The following is a 19,729-nucleotide window of genomic DNA, read 5'->3' on the forward strand; positions in this document are numbered from 1 at the left end:
GAAGTCAAATTGTTGCTGTTTGCGATGATCCTGGAAAACCTAACGACTCATCCAAAAAGCTCCTAGAACTGGTAAATAAATGCGCAAAGTTTCAGGATACAAATTCATGTACACAAATCAGTAGATCTGCTATACATCAACAGCAACCAAATTGAGAATCAAACCAATAACTCAACCCCTTTCACAACAGTTGCAAAAACAATAAAATACTTGGAGGTGAAAGACAAGGAAAACTACCAAACACTGCTGAAAGAGATCATAGATGACACAAACAAATGGAAACACATTCCATGCTCAAGTATGGGTAAAATCAATTTTGTGAAAATGACCTTATTGCCAAAGGAAATCTACAAATTCAATGCAATTCCCATCAAAATACCACCATCATTCCTTCACAGAACTAGAAAAAACAGTCCTAAAATTCATGTGGAACCAAAAAAGAGCCCACATAGCCAAAGCAAGACTAAGCAAAAAGAATAAATCTGGAGGCATTACATTTCCCAAATTCAAACTATAATACAAGGCCATGGTCACCAAAATATTATGGTACTGGCATAAAAACAGACACATAGACCAATGAAACAGAATAGAGGACCCAGAAATAAAGCCAAACACTTACAGTTAACTCATCTTTGACAAAGCAATCAAAAACATAAAGTGGGGGAAAGGACACCCTATTCAACAAATGGTGCTGGGCTAATTGGCAAGTCACATGTAAAAGAAAGAAACTGGATCCTCATCTTTCACCTTATGCAAAAATCAACTCAAGATGGATCACGACTTAAATCTAAGACCTGAAGTCATAAATATCCTATAGGGTAAAACTGGCAAAACCCTTCTAGACTTTGACTTAGTCAAAGTCTTAAAGACCAAGAACACAAAAGCAAATGCAACAAAAATGAAGATAAATAGATGGGATTTAAGTAAACTAAAAAGCTTCTGCACAGTGAAAGCAATAATCAGCAGAGTTAACAGACAAGCCATAGTATGGGAAAAAAATCTTCACAGTCTATACATCTGACAAAACAGTGATATCTACAATCTACAAAGAACTCAAATAGGTCATCAAGGAATAAACAATCCCACCAAAAAGTGGGCAAATGATATGAATAGATAATTCTCAAAAGAAGATATACAAATGGCCAGAAGCACACAGAAAAATGCTCAACATCACTAATGATTGGGGAAATGCAAATCAAAATCACAATGTGATACCACCTCACATTTGCAAGAATGGCCATAATTATAAAATAAAAAAAATAGATATTGGCAGGGATGTGGTAAAATGGGAACACTTTTACACTGTTGGTGGTAATGTAAACTAGTAAAATCACTGTAGAAAACAGCGTGGAGATTCCTTGAAGAACTAAAAGTGATATACCATTTGATCCAGCAATCCCACTAGTAGGTATCTACCCAGAGGAAAAGAAGTCATTATACGAAAAAGATACCTGCACATGCATGTTTATCACAGCAGAATTTGTAATCACAAAAATATGGAATCAGCCCAAAACCCTATCAATCAACGAGTTGATAAAGAAATTGTGGTGTATATATACATGGAATACTACTCAGCCATAAAAAGGAACAAAATATTGGCATTCACAGCAACCTGCATAGAATTAGAGACTATTATTCTAAGTGAAGCAACTCAGGAATCAAAAATCAAACATCATATATTCTCATTCATATGTGTGAGTTAAGCCATGAGGATGCAAAAGTGTAAGAATGACACATTGGGCTTTGGAGACTCAGGGGAAAGGGTGGGGTTAGCTAGGGATAAAAGACTACACATAACCTCAAAATATCTCTCCACAAGACACTTAAAAATCACAAGGGGGAAAAATAGAAGCTTTACATGGAGAAATCTGGCAGACACCAATTTTATGAAGGGAACATCACCTTCATAAGATGCATCAACATCATGTACCTTTTGATATGACGAACTAGAAAAGACAAACATCACTTTGGTGATATTCTTGTCTTTAATTCTATCAACTGAAAAATAAGACAATTACTAATGAGGGGTATTCCCAAAACAAAAACAAAATTGGCCAGTAGTCTTCAAAAGAGTAAACATCATGCAAGACGAAGAAAGAGTGAGAAGCTGTTACAAATTGGAGGTAAGGAGTCATAAAAACAAGTACAATATATCATCAGAGATTAGATCCAGAACCAGAAAGAGGACAATTAGTAAAACTGAAATAAAATTTAGAGATTAGTTATTAATTTCTTGATAATTGCACTGTACAGTGTAACATGTTTACGTTAGTGGAAACTGAATTAAGATATATTGAAACTCTGTACTATGTTTTGCAACTGTTTTGTAGGTCATGTATTAGTTCACAATAAAAAGTTTTAAAAATACAGTGAGTTCCTAGTTACTTGAGTTCAAGTAGAGAGTAACCAAGAAGAGATTTAAGCCACAGCTGGGTCATTTCAGTACACAATCTTTTAGGTTTCATAAGCCAGGAGACTTTTATGAGAATGTTAACAGAATTCTTAGCTAACAGGTAAATATATGATTCAATGCAAGCTTTGATCCAATGCTAATTCCCTTGAATTTGTAGAACGTGAGCAGTTAGAGCTATTTTTACCCATTGCGGCAAAATGATGCATGCTGTGAGGATCACAAAATGTACTATGAAATATCTGAAGTAGTTTAGAATACAATTCCCTTAGATTCAACTTCCAAGATTTTATATACTTGAGAACAAATTTATATTCATGGATGAGTTTTCAGCCACACTTCAAATAGCCACTGTAAACTACACGAGATAATGACACAAAGGGATGAAACAATTAAATTGAGGTTAAAGTTACACTGTTAAGTGGAGAAAAGCAGAGCGCATGCAGTACATACAGCAGGACTGTGTTTGTTTGTTTGTTTTTGTCAAAAGTAAAAATATATGCATAGAAAAGAGCGTGATATTTTATACAACAAAATGTAAACAGTGGTTAACTCTGGGTAGGTGGAAATGAGTTTTTTCCTTTGCTTATCGGCAATTTCTAGATTTTCTACAATATTTATGTTAGTTTAATAATTATAAAAACAATAAAGTTTATACTTTAATAAAAACTAGGCAGTGTAGCAAATTTTCAAGTTTCTGAGCAGCGAGCAATAAACTAAGCACTTCAAACAAATGAATGTAGTCAAAATTAAAGTATATTCCAGATGACCATTTCTGTTAAGATGACCAGGTGGAGGCTATAAATAGGTTTTAAGTGAATTTTTTCTAGTATGATCATTTCAGTTAAAATGTCAGAAATTACTCAGACAAGTTTAGGCATCTTCATTTTAAGATAATAGTGTCACAGAAAACAGCAATATGCTGTCCTCATTTTTAAAATAGTTTGTTTTTTAAAGTGAAAAGAAAAGATGCACAGTTTTTAGGAAGAGGGAAGAGATATGTGTATTGAGTATTTTTTTCCAGCTTTATACTTAATGGGTCATATCTTAAACAGAAAGAATTAATTTTGCCCTGCACTTCAAACTCATGCCCATTCTCTAGCAATTAGAATCTAAAGCAGTGCTTTTAAATTTTTAATGTGTATATTAACCTACAGAATTTTGATTCTGTAGGTCTGAGGTGGGATCTTGGTTTTGTACAGAAATCATCTGGAAGCTTATTACGAATGGAGAATCTTGGATCCCATCTCATACCTAATCAATCAAAATCCACATTTTAATAAGATACCCATTTGACTAATATGCACATTAAAGCCTGAGAGGCTCTGATCTAAAGAACTCAAAATAGTCTAGCTAGCTTTTGGATCCTGTAGTTTCCTATGAAAATTACTTAAACAATAATATTTTTAAAATATTATAGAAACCAATACTGCTACTAAACTCTGTTAACAACTGATACAACATAACTTTAGAAAACTATTTTTAGACAGCTAAAACATTTTCCTTAAAATGAAAATAAAATTTCCTTGATTCTCAGGCGACTTGAGAGGGAATGTTTCAGAATCTGTTTTTAAAACAGCCTACTGGCAAAATGGAGGACCTTGTGCCTTACAGATCCTATAATGACAGGATTGTAAATAGATTAAAAGTTTCAGAATATCTATGTTTTTGATTCACAAAAATAAATGAGTGAGTTTCTGGAACTCTAAAACAGAACATTAAAAGGAAAGAAAATGGAATCCAGGGTAACTTTATGAACTTAGTATTAAAAGAGAAAATAGAGTGATCACCCATAGGCCAGTCAATTATTTTATAAGTCTAATTTTCTTTATTCATAGATGACAAAATTTGGGGTTCTAGAAAATTATCATTTCATTTCAGAAAGAGTCATACCAGTGGCTATCACATTAAGACTTTCTAACTAAAAATCTCTGACACTTCTGACTATTCCTTCTGAACTTTCAAAATGGTAAACTGCTTAGATTTCTACTTATTAGGTGTTCAAAAAGAAGCAATTACGTGACCAGGTTAAAACTGAATTTCAGTCTTATGAATACCTTCAATTCTTGTAAATTTTATTGGATCACATTTAAATCTACTGAAGCCATTCTATTACCATCATTTCTACACCTTAACCTTGATGTGATGATAGTCTAACTCCTACCAGGACTTCCAAGAAAATATATTGAGAATTGTTAACATAAACTTCAATAAAAAATTAAACAAAGCATATTGTGCAAATAAAGGAGAGCTCACTAAATATGTTTAAAATCAAATCTGCTTTTTAAAAAATCCCGAGAACACATACTATTAAATGTAGTACTATTAGACACAAATTGATAAATTGAGCCTAAATGTTTGAAAGTACAACCATAAAACAATCAAAAGAAGTAGAGTTTTTATAGAGTAACTGCAGTGTCTACCACACAGTTTAATGCATCACTATATAAGATACATATGTTAACATAGCTGAGAGCAACAAACGGCACTGGGAAGAAAAAGATAAAAATGAAAGTCCTTTCTAAGTCATCATTCACTTCCATGTAATATTTGCTGCTGAAGAAAAGGGTAAGAATTAAAAGCTGTTTTGGTCTTAGGAAAAGTTCTCATAAGATTTTCAGTCCTAAATGTGTTTTTTGCTAACATTTTAAATTACAATGTGAACATTTTTAACTTTGTGCTTTAGAATGTTTCATATAATTTTGTAACACTTTTTTAATTTAAAATTTTGTATTTGTATTTGAGGCTAACCTTAAAGACCACAGGTACTTTTACTAAGGGAAGGTTATACAAAAAATGTCAATCTGCAGTTTAGGATTTCTTCCTGTTGTTTTAAAATTTATGATAGTATTTTATTTAATTTTAATTAGTTCCTGGAAATAAAAAGTTTTACCTTTCCAGAATATTGTATTATCCATCTTACCTCTAATCATTTTTTTCATGGTGACCATTTCAGAGAAGTTTCCTGAAAGACTTGATCATTACAGTTGTTTAAATATCTATATTTAATAAGCCAATATTTATAGCTGAAAGATATCTGGATTGATCAAAGTTTTATACTTTACATAAATCATTTTAATTTTTGATTTAAAGAAGATTGTGGGTAAGTTGTTCTTCATCATTCTTATGTGCAAACAGTGTCTGATTTTTTCACATTCTAGTTACAGTTGTTCATGTTCTAGTTATAGTTATTTGACTCAACTTTCCAAACTATAATCAAGGCTTTTAAATGAAGGCGTTTAGTTGTGGTATTTTAGATAATAATTCCAACTGTTTTGATGAAATAAATAAGAAAATTGAGCTACTCAGCAATGTTAAATAAACAAAAGCAGGCCCTAGAAGATCATATACAGCATGATACCATCTTTAGAAGGCTCAAAATTAGCAAAGCTAAACAATGTATTATGTTAGAAGTACATACATTTGTGATGAAAGAATGTAACAAAAATATGAGTAAGATTCAAGATAGCTGTAATCCGTAAGGGTTAATCACGCGGATGATATAGGTGACTAGCACCGAAGGTAGTTACAAGTTATTGGGATGGACACACACACACACTCGCTTCATTATGAACATAACATAAAACAATTTCTAAGTGCAAGACTAAGAGGTTTAGATTATTCAGGAGCCAATTGATGATGCAAGTGTCGGAATTCCCCTCTTAGTTGGGAAAAAACATTTTTTCTAAACATATGGTGCGTTGTGTTCTTTGGCCTCCACCTTTTACTGTATTATTTAATTTATGACAAATATTTAGTGATATTTTCCATATTTTCCTTTGATTTCTAATCTCTAAACAATATGCACAATTATCTCTTCTTGTAATATATTTCATACACCTTCTTTTACTATTCAACTCATTTTAAAAACAATGATATCAGGAGACTAGTAGTTTTATTTAATGAGAATAAAGAAAATCTCAAATTATTCTGCTCATATTTATAGTTCGTGTTATATGATCATACTTTTGATCAATGAATACATTATTCCTATCAGTGTATTTCTAAAATAATGCTTTTGATTCCAGAGATTAGGTGCATGTAGATTCTGATTTCCATTAACTCATGTAGAAAAAAGACTCCTTTTTCCTAGGAAATCAATAGTGTGGAAAGCAAGGGCAACTTAATTATCACATATGAAAGCTTGGAGACAGAAAAAAATCTCATATCAATGTCACACTGCCATTTCAGTAAATGAGAAGGATCCCTCACCATTTTAGGAAGGCTGAAATTTAGGGAAGGACGAGAAATTCAAATGCAAATTCTTTTAGCTTTATAAAATACTATAAAACCATTCTTCCATATTTAAGGAGATGGAACATTCATAAGGGCTTGCAAATGCTCACCTGAATGTACTCTGGATTAATTTTTTTTCTGCTGGGTACTGGAGGGATTAGTTCTAGTAAGACTGATAGGCAAGCTGCCTAATATACTTTCAACAGAACAACACTTCTCACTGCAAGTTGTATAAATATTTGCCTTTACATGGAAAAAAAAACTTCCCTTGGAGACTTAAGAGATACCTTTGGAATGGAGGAGGGAAAAATAAAATCTACAAACTAAATTAATTTGAACTGTGAGTTCTGAGAATCTAATCTGAATTTATGCAGGTTACTTGAGGTTAAAAAAGAATGCCCTAGAGCCTGTTTAACTCTTCCTGTTATAAAATGTATAGATTTTAAACTGATTAAAAGAATTAAAAAGTCCTTCAAAAGACACCTTGAAATAAAATTACATATCATGGAAATTAATTGAGGCAAGTGAAGTTAATGTTGGACTAGATTGAATAAAATAAACAACTGATAATGTTTTTCATGACTATCACATTTAGTATCACCTTTAATTTAACAGCAAGAACAATCTTTACTGTACCTGACGAGGAGTTCTTTCTGATTTACTCCTACACCACTCCCAGTCTGAAATATCGGGTTTCTGACTCTCTTCATGAGACAGTCTTCTTTCTGGCCCTTCAGAAAAGGTAGTTTCTTCATAGTGAATATCCCCTCCTGTTTTGTCAGAAAACGCACCTTTTTTGTTGTTGGAATCCTGTTTAGCTTCTGTAATATCAGTATTTGTGCATTTATTGATGCCGCCATGTGTGGAGCTGTCCAGAGAGGGCGTGGTGCTGATTTCTACTTTTATAGCATTGAAGACGTTACGGTTGTCTCTCTGAGGGTCTTTTGTAGTTTCACACTCATAGTTCATCAGGTTGTGATAGAATATGGAATTTTCATCATCATCATAGTAATCTTCATGTGCTATTTTATAAATCCCATAACTTTTTTTGAATGATAGATTGAATTCAAAGCCTTTTCTCTTGACTGAGTAAAAATAAAAACAACAGTTTATGGCTAGTAAGGTAGATATAAACCACATTGGCTATATATAGCAAATAAAAATAGAAAGTGCATTCAACTTGATTATTATAAGTTTTAAAATTATCTTCATTTACTTTTTGTTAATTATGCAAAGAAATTATGCCTCACAAAATTATCTTATTACCCTGTGCCTAATTTTTCTCATTTACACAATGAGGGTCTTGAAATACATACAATCTTAAAAACTCTTTTGGTCACTAAAGAAGCCTTATATAACAAAAACTTAGCCATACATTAGGAAATTCTCAAGTACATTGTTTTAGCTTATCTTAGTCTAACCAATTATTTTGCACATTTCCTTATATTTTGGGATAAGATATATTATTTATAAATTTTATTTTGCTAGAAATTAATTAAGTAGTCTTAATATTACATGAGTTATTCAGCTAAGAATACCACCAATAAATATAACTTCTTTAAATATTTTGGTGTATAATTTTTGTCATTTGTATGTCTATAAATGCATACATTTAAAATTAGACCATGCTGCTAAATAGCTTTTAAATTAAAAAAAAAATGTACATTTCTGATACAAGCAAATGCGAAATGAACGGTAAAAATTTAGATGGATTAATATTTTTGGCAAATTGAAGCACTTTATAATGTCTATAAAGCTGATTATTATAAGAGTTTAGCAGGAATACATAAAATTTTTATGATTTAAATCAGGTGAAATATGATGATATACTAATTATAGTACTATTAGTTGGTGGAGTGATGCAAAGTCTTAGAATAAAAAGCAAGAAAGTAACAGAAAGTGATACAATTTTTATTTTGAATGTCATTAAATGCTAGGTAAGTTTTACATATTAAGAATCAAGTTATATTAAGGTGGTAGACAAGATATAATTTAATGTTTTTGCTTTCATCTGTCAAAACATGGTTTGTGTCAAACAAATTTTCTACTTTGATAGCTCTGTGTTTTATAGTGAGACATTTAGCTGTCTTTGGTAGAAAAAAATGTATGAAAAGATTTAAACTTTCTACAAAAATAAGTAAAATTTGATTCATTTTGCAACATACCCTAGTGTCATTCATATGCTGATTCTATTACTGAGATGTTTCTCCGAATCTAAGATTTGTAAACCAATTCTGTTGACTGAAAAATAAAATTTATCAGTATCATTCATTGTTATTTGAGCCAGAATACAAGCAAGAAAAATTTTGATTCAAAGAAAAAATAAAAGTAGAAATAGATGTTCATATTTTATATACTGTCTCATTTATATTTTTATTGACGTCTTCTAGTAATGTAGTCAAGTAAAATCAAGTTATGCCGTTTAACTTGCTTTAAGAATGTGAAAGGTGAAGGAACCAAAAGGATGTTTAAATTATTGATGGGTTTCTATTTTTCTCCAAAAAAGATATAAAATGACAAATTGTCAATTCAAGGCCATTAAGAAAACAAATGCTATCATAAAATCCCAATTTTGTGATATAACATGATAAAATTGATGTCTATGACTATAATTTTATGAGTTGCACATTGTAATCTCAAATATATAAAGCAAAAATGAGTAATGTTTGTGAAGGAGTGTGCAGAATGTGTTAATGCGGACTTCACCTCCATATCACAAGGGACAAAGGGCTGTGTGAGGTAGGTTATGAAAAGAATGGAGGATTATCAAGAGACCATGATGTGATAGAACATTCTGAGGTCGTTTTGCATATCGAATATCTCATTTAATACACCAACAATCCTACTTAGTAAAAAACTTATTGATTCTATTTTACGCTGGAGAAAACTGGGGATGACAGACAAAAGCTACTGAAGATTACTTACAGGTAAAATGATCTGAATTTAAAGCTAGCTGTTTTCAGAATTGGAGTTATTTGCCTTTATTTGAAATTGCTTTATTGCTAATCAGACCCATGAAAGAATTATGTTAATGGAAGCAGAGTTACACAATGTGCTGTTTTTAAGTCAGATGAAATACAGTAATTGTGCAGTATAATCAATGAAACATTTCTTGTTAGTGACTTATCACTTAAATGGCAAATTCTGCCTGAAGTAACTAATGTACCTGAGATACTTAAGTTGAGATAATAGGTTATAACAATATCACAAAGTTGACAAGGTAAGATGAGAGGCTGGTTGTAAGGGGGTGAATCCCTATAAAAATACATTAATATAGTTAATAATCAAAATTATGTTGAAGAAAATATGAGAATCAGAGTCAAAACTAATCATTTCTAAGTTCTTTGAGGATAAAGACTGGGTATTTTTTTTTTTAAATGAACCAAAAGCAGAAAATAAAAAGTGTCTATGGGGCCAGTTAGCTAACATTAATTATTAACAAAGACAAATGGGAAAGCTCTTTCTCCACCTAAAGCAGGATTCTCAGCTCCAGCCATTTGTGGGGAGATTAGGGGTTGGGTTGTCAAGAATCCTAATTTTTCAGACAAACCAGGTTCATAGACCTGATATAAAATATCCTGATCTTAAAATTTCGGTCCATAATTAAAATTAGTTATAAGTAACTATAAACATTGGTTAAAAACCAGCTCTTTGAACCAAATTCAGCGAATGGGTCATGGGTTGGGAATTTCTGTTCCTTATTGAACATGCGGCACAGTGCTAGACACATAGTGATGTTTTCCCTAATAAATATGTATTTATTGAGTGAGCGAATGAATGAATGAATGGAGCAACCTGTAGGAATCATGCTTGATGTGATAGGAAAGGTTTGTTAGGTTAGCCTTGACTCGATGATGCTAGCTGAATAAAATATGATTTCAGAAAAGTGGTATCTTTATAATATTGATTTGTTTATAGGAGGAAGGCCTTGACAGTGCTACAGTTTTATATCACTAAAAAATTACATAGTTGAGATTTTTTAAAAACTTTTTTTGTATTTTGTGTATTTTGTATTTTGTATTTTTTAAATATTTTTTGTATTTTGTATTTCTGTCTGTGAAAGTCAGAGATCTTTCATTGATTAGTAATTTTCAAGAAACTTAAAAGCCATCAGAATATTGTCCAGAATCCTTTGAAATTTATACTAAACATCTTAAAAATAAATATAATTTTTTGTTCTTAAAAGCAAAATCTTTATTCTTCCAAAATCCTCGATAAAACATGAATTAGCTCTAGTCTTCTGCTTTTAATCACATCTTGCCAATTACAATTTTAGATGTGAGTAATTACACCAACTTGTAAAAAAAAATCATTCTTCAGAGTAATATCACTTACCAGATACTATCATTTTGTCAAAAAAAAATAAAGATCAAAAATCTATTTTTTATATAATGTATTTGACATTTAACTGTTTAAAAAACATCATGTCAGGCAAACAAAATGGGTCTGATAGCTTTATCCAACCAATATGTCTACTGCCTGAGACCTCTATGTTAAAATCATTTGAAAAAAAAAAAAAAAAACACTTTTGAGACACCAGTAGTACAGATTCTTGTTGGAAACAGGAGAAGATTATTATTTCTGCAAATTATTTTTCCACTGCTCACATTCATTTTCTGGTTGCACATCTCTCAGTTCCCATTTAGTGAAGTTGAGATTTATAATTATATTTACATCTTCAAAATTAACCTATGATAAATATGTTAGGAAAAAAATATATTTTCTCTCCCTTGCTTCTGAAGTTCGCTGACTGATAAAGGATATAAAGAGAGGGAATCTTAGTTTGTTACGGACAAAAAGTTTAAACATAAAACTCGAACCATCGAAGAATTAAGATACCCTAGCTGATCAACCACCTGGTCCACCTAAGCATGTGCTATGTTTGGGGTTTTAAAATTTTGTTGTGTTATACTAGCAATAGCAAAATTGATGGTGGCTTCTCAGACAGTAGAAACACATCACTGTTATTATCAGAAAGTTCTGATATCACAGCCTGGATCATGGGGGGAATGGAGTCGTTTGAACTATAAGTATCTTAAAGTTTATCACAATGTTTTATTTGTGAAGCCATGCTTCTTTTTTTATAAGCCTTCATATAAGTCCTTCTTTGGAATTTTAAAATAAACACAAATAAAAGCAATGGTAATTTTAGAAAAAAATATTATTTTGATCTCAAAAGACATATTTTTAATTTCAAACCTGTGATATGAGTGTGACTGTTGATTCTGCTAGCCTGCCATAAGACTCTTCTGTCTGTGCAGTACAGAAAGTAGAATATTTCATAGGTCATTTACAAGAATAAGTCTGTTGTCTGCTTTGTTTTCAGCTCTGAGATGGATGGTCCCCACTTCTTAAAAATGACTGCCTTCAACCAATTCACTAAGACTTTTCATTTTCACTGACACTAGACTCATCCCTCTCACAATTTTAGATGTCGCAAAACTGGGCTGGTTTACTAGTTTAGTGGCAAAATGCTAAGATTTATTAGAATGTTAGAGTTTTGAGGCTTGTGAATTGTTTCCTTTATGTTACATGTCTTTATAAGTGGCCCATAAGGGTTTATTATTAATTTTCCCTGTCACTGTTGCTCTGGATATTAATCTTTAGAGACACATCATTATTATAAGTTCTAAGGTTATTTTAAAGACAAATGCATCTGTCATCTACTGCTAATAAAACTTAGTGACATTCTTAACAATAAAAAATTTTCTGGTCATTTGAAAAATATCTAGACATTCTAAATTTTAAATGCCATCATTATGACATAAGAAAAATGGCCAGTTCATGGCTAATTACATCAAATAACTTTGTTGTTTAATTGATTGCAGAGTATACTTTGATATTCTCTAGATTTTGCAACCCTAAGCCTGAGATGGACTGTTTTTATTTATCCTTCATCTCTGTTAAATAATAATATACTTGCATGATCTGAGCAAAGGACAATTAATAGGACAGTTAATGCAGCATACACTAATGCATTCTCAGATTTATTAAGTGATAAAACATCCTATACTCTAGATTTTGCAACCCTAAAATAGCTTGAGATGGACTGTTTTTATTTATCCTTCATCTCTGTTAAATAATAATATACTTGCATGATCTGAGCAAAGGACAATTAATAGGACAGTTAATGCAGCATACACTAATGCATTCTCAGATTTATTAAGTGATAAAACATCCTATATTCTGTCTGGAAAAATACAATAATATGCTTTTTCTTCCTGGCAGAGTCAAAATATACAGCTCACTCCTCAACACTTTTCCTGTCTTAGAATATGGGAACAATTACACTGTACGGAGTTCTGGAATGGACCCTACTTTCCACTCTCATTCTAGGTGTACTCTTCAGAACACAGAATCTTCTTTAAGTAAATAACTTGGCTAGATTCATACACGAACACACAGTAACAAACTGTCACTTGTGTCTTTTTTTTAAAAAACTGAGGGTTTTGTTTGTTTTTGTGTTTGGTCCAGGGCACCCGCGCGCGCGTGTGTGTGTGTGTGTGTGTGTGCCTATGTGAGACAGAGAGAGAGAGAGAGAGAGAGAGGCCTACACTTGCAATTTGTTTTGGAACTGTTTTCAAGCACTCTCGATTCCTTACTCTGAAAACTTTCCAAAACCCTGGAAGAATACAAGCAGTAAAACAACAAAAATGTCTTTCTTTACTGTTCGATTGTATAATAATGGGTTATACTGTAATGAGTTTTCAACTCCTTTCAGAAGGTTAATAATCCTTTTTCAAATTCAAGCTTGTTATGGCAATGCTGCATCTCCTTCTAGACTTGGGAGAGGAGTTTGTTTTCTATTCTGGACTAAGAACTATGGTGAATACATCATCTAAGTGCCTTTGTTGACATGATGTGTTAAATGAATTCTAGTCTTTCCTTTTTTTTTTTTCCCCCTACTTAAAATAATTATTCAGTGCCACAGCACTTCATGGGGTTTTTCAAAACCAGCCTCATTTAAAATTTACCCCCAAACTGTGGTAGTGATTGTTTCATAATTTCCTCTCACTATTTACCACGTACATTTATCCTTGGACTCTCCATTCCCTACTGAGGCAGCTTTGTTAGTAGACTACTTTTCTGAAAGTCACTGAACGAGTATTGCTGCCAATCACCGCGGTGTTGAGGACTTACTTTTTTTCCCATCGGATGCCACTGCGTATGCGTTCTGCCTGCAGTTGATGATGCAGCCACAGGGCAAGTGGGTCCAGCGTTTGGACAAGACAAACACTGGGGTTACAGTGGTGGCCAGCAGGGTAAGTAGAAAGCTGAATGTCTCCAAGGGAAGGCTCTGAAACCCCACGACGTTCTGGACCACCATGTGCATCTGCAAGGGCAAGAGAACTTCAGATCTAACCTAAAATTATACTTTGTACTTCCCAAGCCTTTTCTCCACGCACGCTGCCTCAGTTCCCTTTCCAGTTCCTTCTCCTGATTGACAGCGAGAGGGGAGCTCTGCTACGGAGCTGGCGCCCTGTCCTTGGTGGTGGGCTGTTGGGAACGGCGGGACGCACCCCGCTACGCCAGACAGCACAGGATTGGGAGGAGTTTCTGCTTTTGAGTGCCGTGTCTGCGCCCGTTGCCTATTCAAGACTCCACCAGAAAGGCACAGTCTACAACGTGGAGGACGCTAGCTGGGAAACAGGCGTCCGGGAAACCTGCATCTGGTTCTCCGAATGGTCTTTGTCGCCTCCCTGGACCCTCACCTCCGCCCATGCGCGCTCGTCACAGCGGGGCGCCACTCTGCCACCTTTTAATAGGCTTCCTCCTAGAAGGAAGAACAAAAGCCTGTTTTGTCCCCTGTCTTCTCCCTCCACAACTGATCTCTCCTCCCCTCTATCCCTCCCTGCTGAGGATGGGCGTCGTCCTTACTAGGCGGGAATGGAACGGCGAGAAAGGGATGACAGAAGGTTGAAGGGAAAAAACCTTTTAATTCCCTTTCTCCTTTTCTGAATACTCTCAGGTTTTGCTGTGTAAGACAATATCCTTGGCCACCACCAATATGGAAAACTAAGCCGCTCGCGACGGAAAGCGATCTCCACGCCCCTGACTTTTGAAAGGAGAAGCATTTAGTAGCAAAGGTTTTGCGGCCAACTAGCCCTATCCCGGACTGCCTTCCTCTATCTAAGTGCATCTCTAAAACCCAGCGAGAGACACTTGCAAGTGGACTTCACTGTGTGTCTCTTGGTGACTCCCCAAACCAGCGACACCGGTCCCGACACTCATTTACACTGTCTGGCACCCACACTCGCGCCTTGTGAGCAACTGCACTTTTACCATCATGGGCAGCCAAAGGACGACTTTTGTAAGTGCTAGGATCAAAGCGAAGCGCTTCTGCGCTACGCTCAGGGTGAAGCTCCTGGTGCCGTAGAGAGTTCCCCGGTTCTCACGCCTGCAGGCTCCAGCCCCAGCGGCAGCGGGCGCACCCGGTCCAAACACGGTGTCTGAGCTCGGGGAGCATCCCCTAGAGCGCCGCAGACTCGGGCCGGGAGCATCCTCTGGGGACAGGGAAACCACTCTCCCCGCAGTAGGAGGGGTTCCAGGAGTTGAAGCTCCACGGGAAATTTCCTGGTAGTTGGCGTGGAGTCTCGGCGGCTCCTCAGAACACAGCAATCGGTATGTAAGTGGGACCGAGAGGCCCACGAGGAGTCCGAAGGCCAAAGCGTACACGGTGGAGAGGAGCAGCACGTAGGAACTGGAGCAGTCCACCAGGCATCCCCAGGGCGTGCGCACGAAGGCGCCCCAACCGCACAGCGGGAGCGCCGAGAGCAGCAGACTGGCTGTCCACACGGTCAGCGCCACGCCAAGCACCTGGCCCGATCTTCTGGAGGCTGTCTGGCTCCCCACAGCCCTGTGCATCGTGTAAAAGTTGTAAGAGACTAGGAGAGTCGCCTTCAAGTTGCTAGAGAGGCCCTGGCATAAATACAATAAGGCAGATGTGGTGCATAGAAATTGGAAGTAACCGGGGACCTCGTTTGGCCACTGCAAAAACAGGAAGATGGTCACCGACAGGACGCTCATGAGATCATCCACAGACCAGGAAGCCACAAGCATGGACACAACAGTTCTGTTCTGCATCTTCAGCAGTGAAATTAGTGAATAAATGCTGCCCACCAAGGCTGCAAAAGTCAGGAGACATGTCAAGCAAAAAAGATAGATATTCAGAGTTCCTGGCGGATTTAAAAGGTCCGTAGAATTATGATTCTCTTTCCACAGGCTAGAGTCATTTGTTGATAAGTTACTGAGAAATAAAGACATTGTCCTTGGTCAATATTTAATTTCTCTTATCAATAAGTCTGATAGTTTTCTCAAAAGAAAGACTGGCTGCTGCAAATCAGATTTCATTTCTCCTACCAAGTTCCCCTCTAGATGTTCTCCCGGTCAGTCCTGCAGGAAATGGTCAGGCGTGTCTCCTTTAGATCTGACTCAAGCTATATTTAAAAATTAGGTTCCATTTCAAGCATAAAAAAAAAAAAAAAACCCGAGCAAACAACTTTTCAACATTCCAACTAAAAACAAAGCGAAAACTCCTTCCCACCGTCAAGTTTCAGGGAATAAAGAAAAAAAAAAAAAAACCACAAAAAAACAACTCTTCAGGTACATTGAAAACCAATGATGTCTGGATCCTTTGGGGTTCTTCTTATGGAGCAAAGCAGCTTGTCGCTTGAGATAATCAAACTCTGTTCACTTTTAAGAGCAGTAAAATGATGCATTTGGTTGCAGAGCTGGATTCAAAGGCAGGAGATTGTCAGGTAGGTTTCAGCTTTGAAGGTAGAGAGAGAGAAAGAGAGAGAGAGAGAGGGCGAGCGTGAGCCAGTCAGAGGGAGCTTGTGCACAGAATTCCATCTGAACTGCTGTGTTCTTCAATCAGCCTGTGATCCTCAGAGCTGCAGGAAGGAGGAGTCAGCTCCAAGCAGGAGAGAAGCAGGAAAAAAAGGGAGGGGAGTTCAGTGTGTGAACAAAATGATACACATATATCTTAGCCTGCCTCTTTCAAAGCAAGAAACAATGTCCTTGCTAAGCTTCCCCTTTGGTTTCAACATGTAAAACTAGTCCAAATACTTGCTCAGGCTTGATGTGAACTACAAATATCACCTGTGAGAGGTCTAAGCTACTCCAGTAACGAAGGGACTGCTTTTATTCTTATCTAGACTTCTTGCTTCTTAATCCAATGGAGGAAGAATATAATCAATGCCATGTATAAGAATAAGATGAAGGAGATTTCTTTTAAAAAATTAGTGTACTTAAGATTATCGTTGTAGTCCTCATTACTCTAAATGGGATTATGCAGAATCTTTGGATAGAGTCACACTAGCTTCAGACATTTATTTATAGCTATTTATTTTCTGTCAATGGCATCAAGTAAGCAGGCTGTCATTCGAATAAATGATATGTCTAACTTTCCATAAAGTCCGATGATATTATACAGGACCTAAAAGGAAGATCACCCTACATTTTTAACCAGAGTATTTGGGACATGCAATATAGTTTGTATCTCTGAATGGTCAATTTTGCAAGATGAGTGATTTAGCAAAGAAGTAACGAACAGAAGTACTTCTGGTCCAGCATTTCCCAGTATGCTGTAGGGTAGCATTCTTCTCAGCTCAGCCTCATGACCAAATGGTTGCATTCTCCCACATAGTGCTGGAGGTCTAAGTGGAAACAGGGGAAGGGAAAGGAAACAGTTGATATGACAATGATTTAATAACTAGAAGTAGTAATAGAACTGCAATCATTCTTTTCATTTTAGAAATAACTGAAGTATCATTTTGAACCTGAATCTGTTCTAGTAGAAAATGATTGCATTAGTCATTGCCAGTCACACCCTTCAATAAACACAGCAGGTATTTCACTTATCTTGATATGTTGATTGTTTGATATTCCCCCTCACTCAGCAAATGGAAACAAAAACCACATGTAACAGCTAGGTCAGCACTCTAGCTCTCCCTACTGATAGTATAGACTGTGTAGGGCTGTGTGAGTAAGAAAGGCTGGACATACATTCATTTTAAAATGACATTGATTCAGAAAGCACGATGAAAAACAAATCTTATTTTTGAAGACTTCAAAGTTTGACATGGCATTCTGCCTCTTCTCACAAACCTTATTCTTCCTTGCTATGGCAAAAATATTATTCTTCAATATGGTACTGAATCCTGCATTTTCAGTTAGTTTGGGCAGTAAGTCTCAGATTGTTAATATGCAATGAATAGAAATTAATAATAGCTACTGTAGTACCATTTCAGGTCTGAGAACATTTCCTCTATTATTACTATCGTTTCTGGGTTTTCCGTTAAATATAAATTAGGAAAAGAGATACTTAATCACCATATTGTACTGTTCTTTAGGATATTACAGAAGAAACAAGAATGTTTAGCACACTTCCAAAGGTTGGTAGTAGAACTGCAGCCAGGAGAGAGCTAGTAGAGACATCTGAATTTAACTTTAGACTCTGCTATTGCAGGATAGGTAACCTAGGACAAAAATTCTAGTACTTTCTCTGGGTGTCTGTTTCTGCATCTGTAAAATAAAGAGGCGTCTTAGTCAGTTTTGGGTTGCCAAAACAGAACACCACAAACTGTGAAATTTATAAAGAAAAAAACTATTTCTCATAGTTCTGAAGGCTGGGAAATTCAATATCAAGGTGCTAGCATCTTGTAAGGGCCTTCTTGCTGCATCATCCAATGGTAGAAGGTAGAAGGGCAAGAGAGCATGAATGAAAGAAAGAGAGAAAGAAGGGGCTGAACTCATTTCTTTTTTTTTTTTTAATAAAGATCCAGGGTCTTGCTCTGTCACCCAGGTTGGTGTGCAGTGGCACCATCATCCAACTCCTGGGCTCAAGTGATTCTCCTGCCTCAGCCTTCCAAGTAGTTGGAACTACAGGTTTAAGCAACCATGCACAGTTTTTTAATTTTTATTTATTTTTATTTTTTAGAGGCAAGGTTCTCACTATGTTGCCCAGGCTGGTGTCAAACTCCTGGCCTCAAGTGATTCACCCACCTCAGCCTCCTAAGGTGTTGGGATTGTAGGCGTGAGCCTCTGCACATGGTCTCACTTTTATAACAAGCCCACCTTCTGTAACTAACCCACTTCTGAGGTAATGGCAGTAATTCACTCATGAGAGCAGAACCCTCGTGATCGAATCATCTCTTTTTAGGCCCCACTTTCCAAGACTCTTGCACTTGTATTAACTTTTCAACACATGAGCTTTGGGGGACACATTCAAAGCACAGTGAGGGGTTTGACTGGATTATTTTTAGAGACTTTTCCTGTTCTAAAATTAAATGATATAATTTTTAAGTTCAGTTAACCTTATCTCTATTTTATTTCCTGCCTACTTTACAATAATCATCATTGTCATCTAATAAGAGGTGGAAACCAGCAAGAACTAATGCTTGGGTCTGCCTGATTTCTCCTTCTCAGTGATAGCATGGAGGAAACTGTCTATATGAAGGTAGTATAAGATTCAAGCAGCCTGAAATCTCTGAGCCAACTGAGAGATTAAGGCTTGCTCTGGAGATCTGTATGAACCTAAAGCAAGTTTTGCATGAATGAGAGGTAAAATTTATTGTGTAAATCACTGAATTTGGGGAGTTGACCGATACTGGATAATATCCTAGTTCATCCCAATATTGTTAGATGTATTATTGCTCCCCTTTCATAGGTGAGAAAACAGAGGCATGAGAGATTAATTGATTTGTCCAAAGTCACACATTTATTAAGTGGTGAAGTCAGATTTTAAAATTGTAGTTTAGTTCTGTATTCTTAATCACAACAGATACATATTTGCTAGTAACTCCCTTTTAGTTCTCCATCCTTGGGAACACTTCCAATGGATGTTGATAATCATAAAGTTTTATTTCTGCTTTTCTTTCTTTCAAAGATGTTTGAAATGTCTCGTTTTATAAAATTTTAATCTGCAATAATTTACCAGGTTTTATATTTTATAATGTATTATATATGTATCTACAACATATATAAATATATGTTTTATAATGCATTATATGTATTATAAATGTATATATGTATTTATAATGCATTATATATATTATAAAACATAAAGGTTGGTAAAAGATG

The 19,729-nt window shown here is 35.3% G+C and overlaps 1 protein-coding gene across 1 annotated transcript in view; it reads right to left on the reverse strand.

Annotated features, from left to right (window-relative positions):
* GPR149 (G protein-coupled receptor 149) overlaps positions 1-16,010 on the reverse strand; it is an 85,923-nt gene extending 69,913 nt beyond the window's left edge. The window contains exons 1-3 of the mRNA XM_011967882.1: positions 14,930-16,010; positions 13,787-13,979; positions 7,283-7,731 (exon numbers count right to left, since the gene is read on the reverse strand). Coding sequence (XP_011823272.1) covers positions 7,283-7,731; positions 13,787-13,979; positions 14,930-15,910 — 1,623 coding nt within the window. The 5' untranslated portion in view covers positions 15,911-16,010. The remainder of the gene's footprint in view (positions 1-7,282; positions 7,732-13,786; positions 13,980-14,929) is intronic.
* Positions 16,011-19,729: the final 3,719 nt, after the last annotated feature.

This window comes from Mandrillus leucophaeus, unplaced genomic scaffold, assembly GCF_000951045.1.
Source record: "Mandrillus leucophaeus isolate KB7577 unplaced genomic scaffold, Mleu.le_1.0 Scaffold814, whole genome shotgun sequence".
Classification (NCBI taxonomy): Eukaryota; Metazoa; Chordata; class Mammalia; order Primates; family Cercopithecidae; genus Mandrillus; species Mandrillus leucophaeus.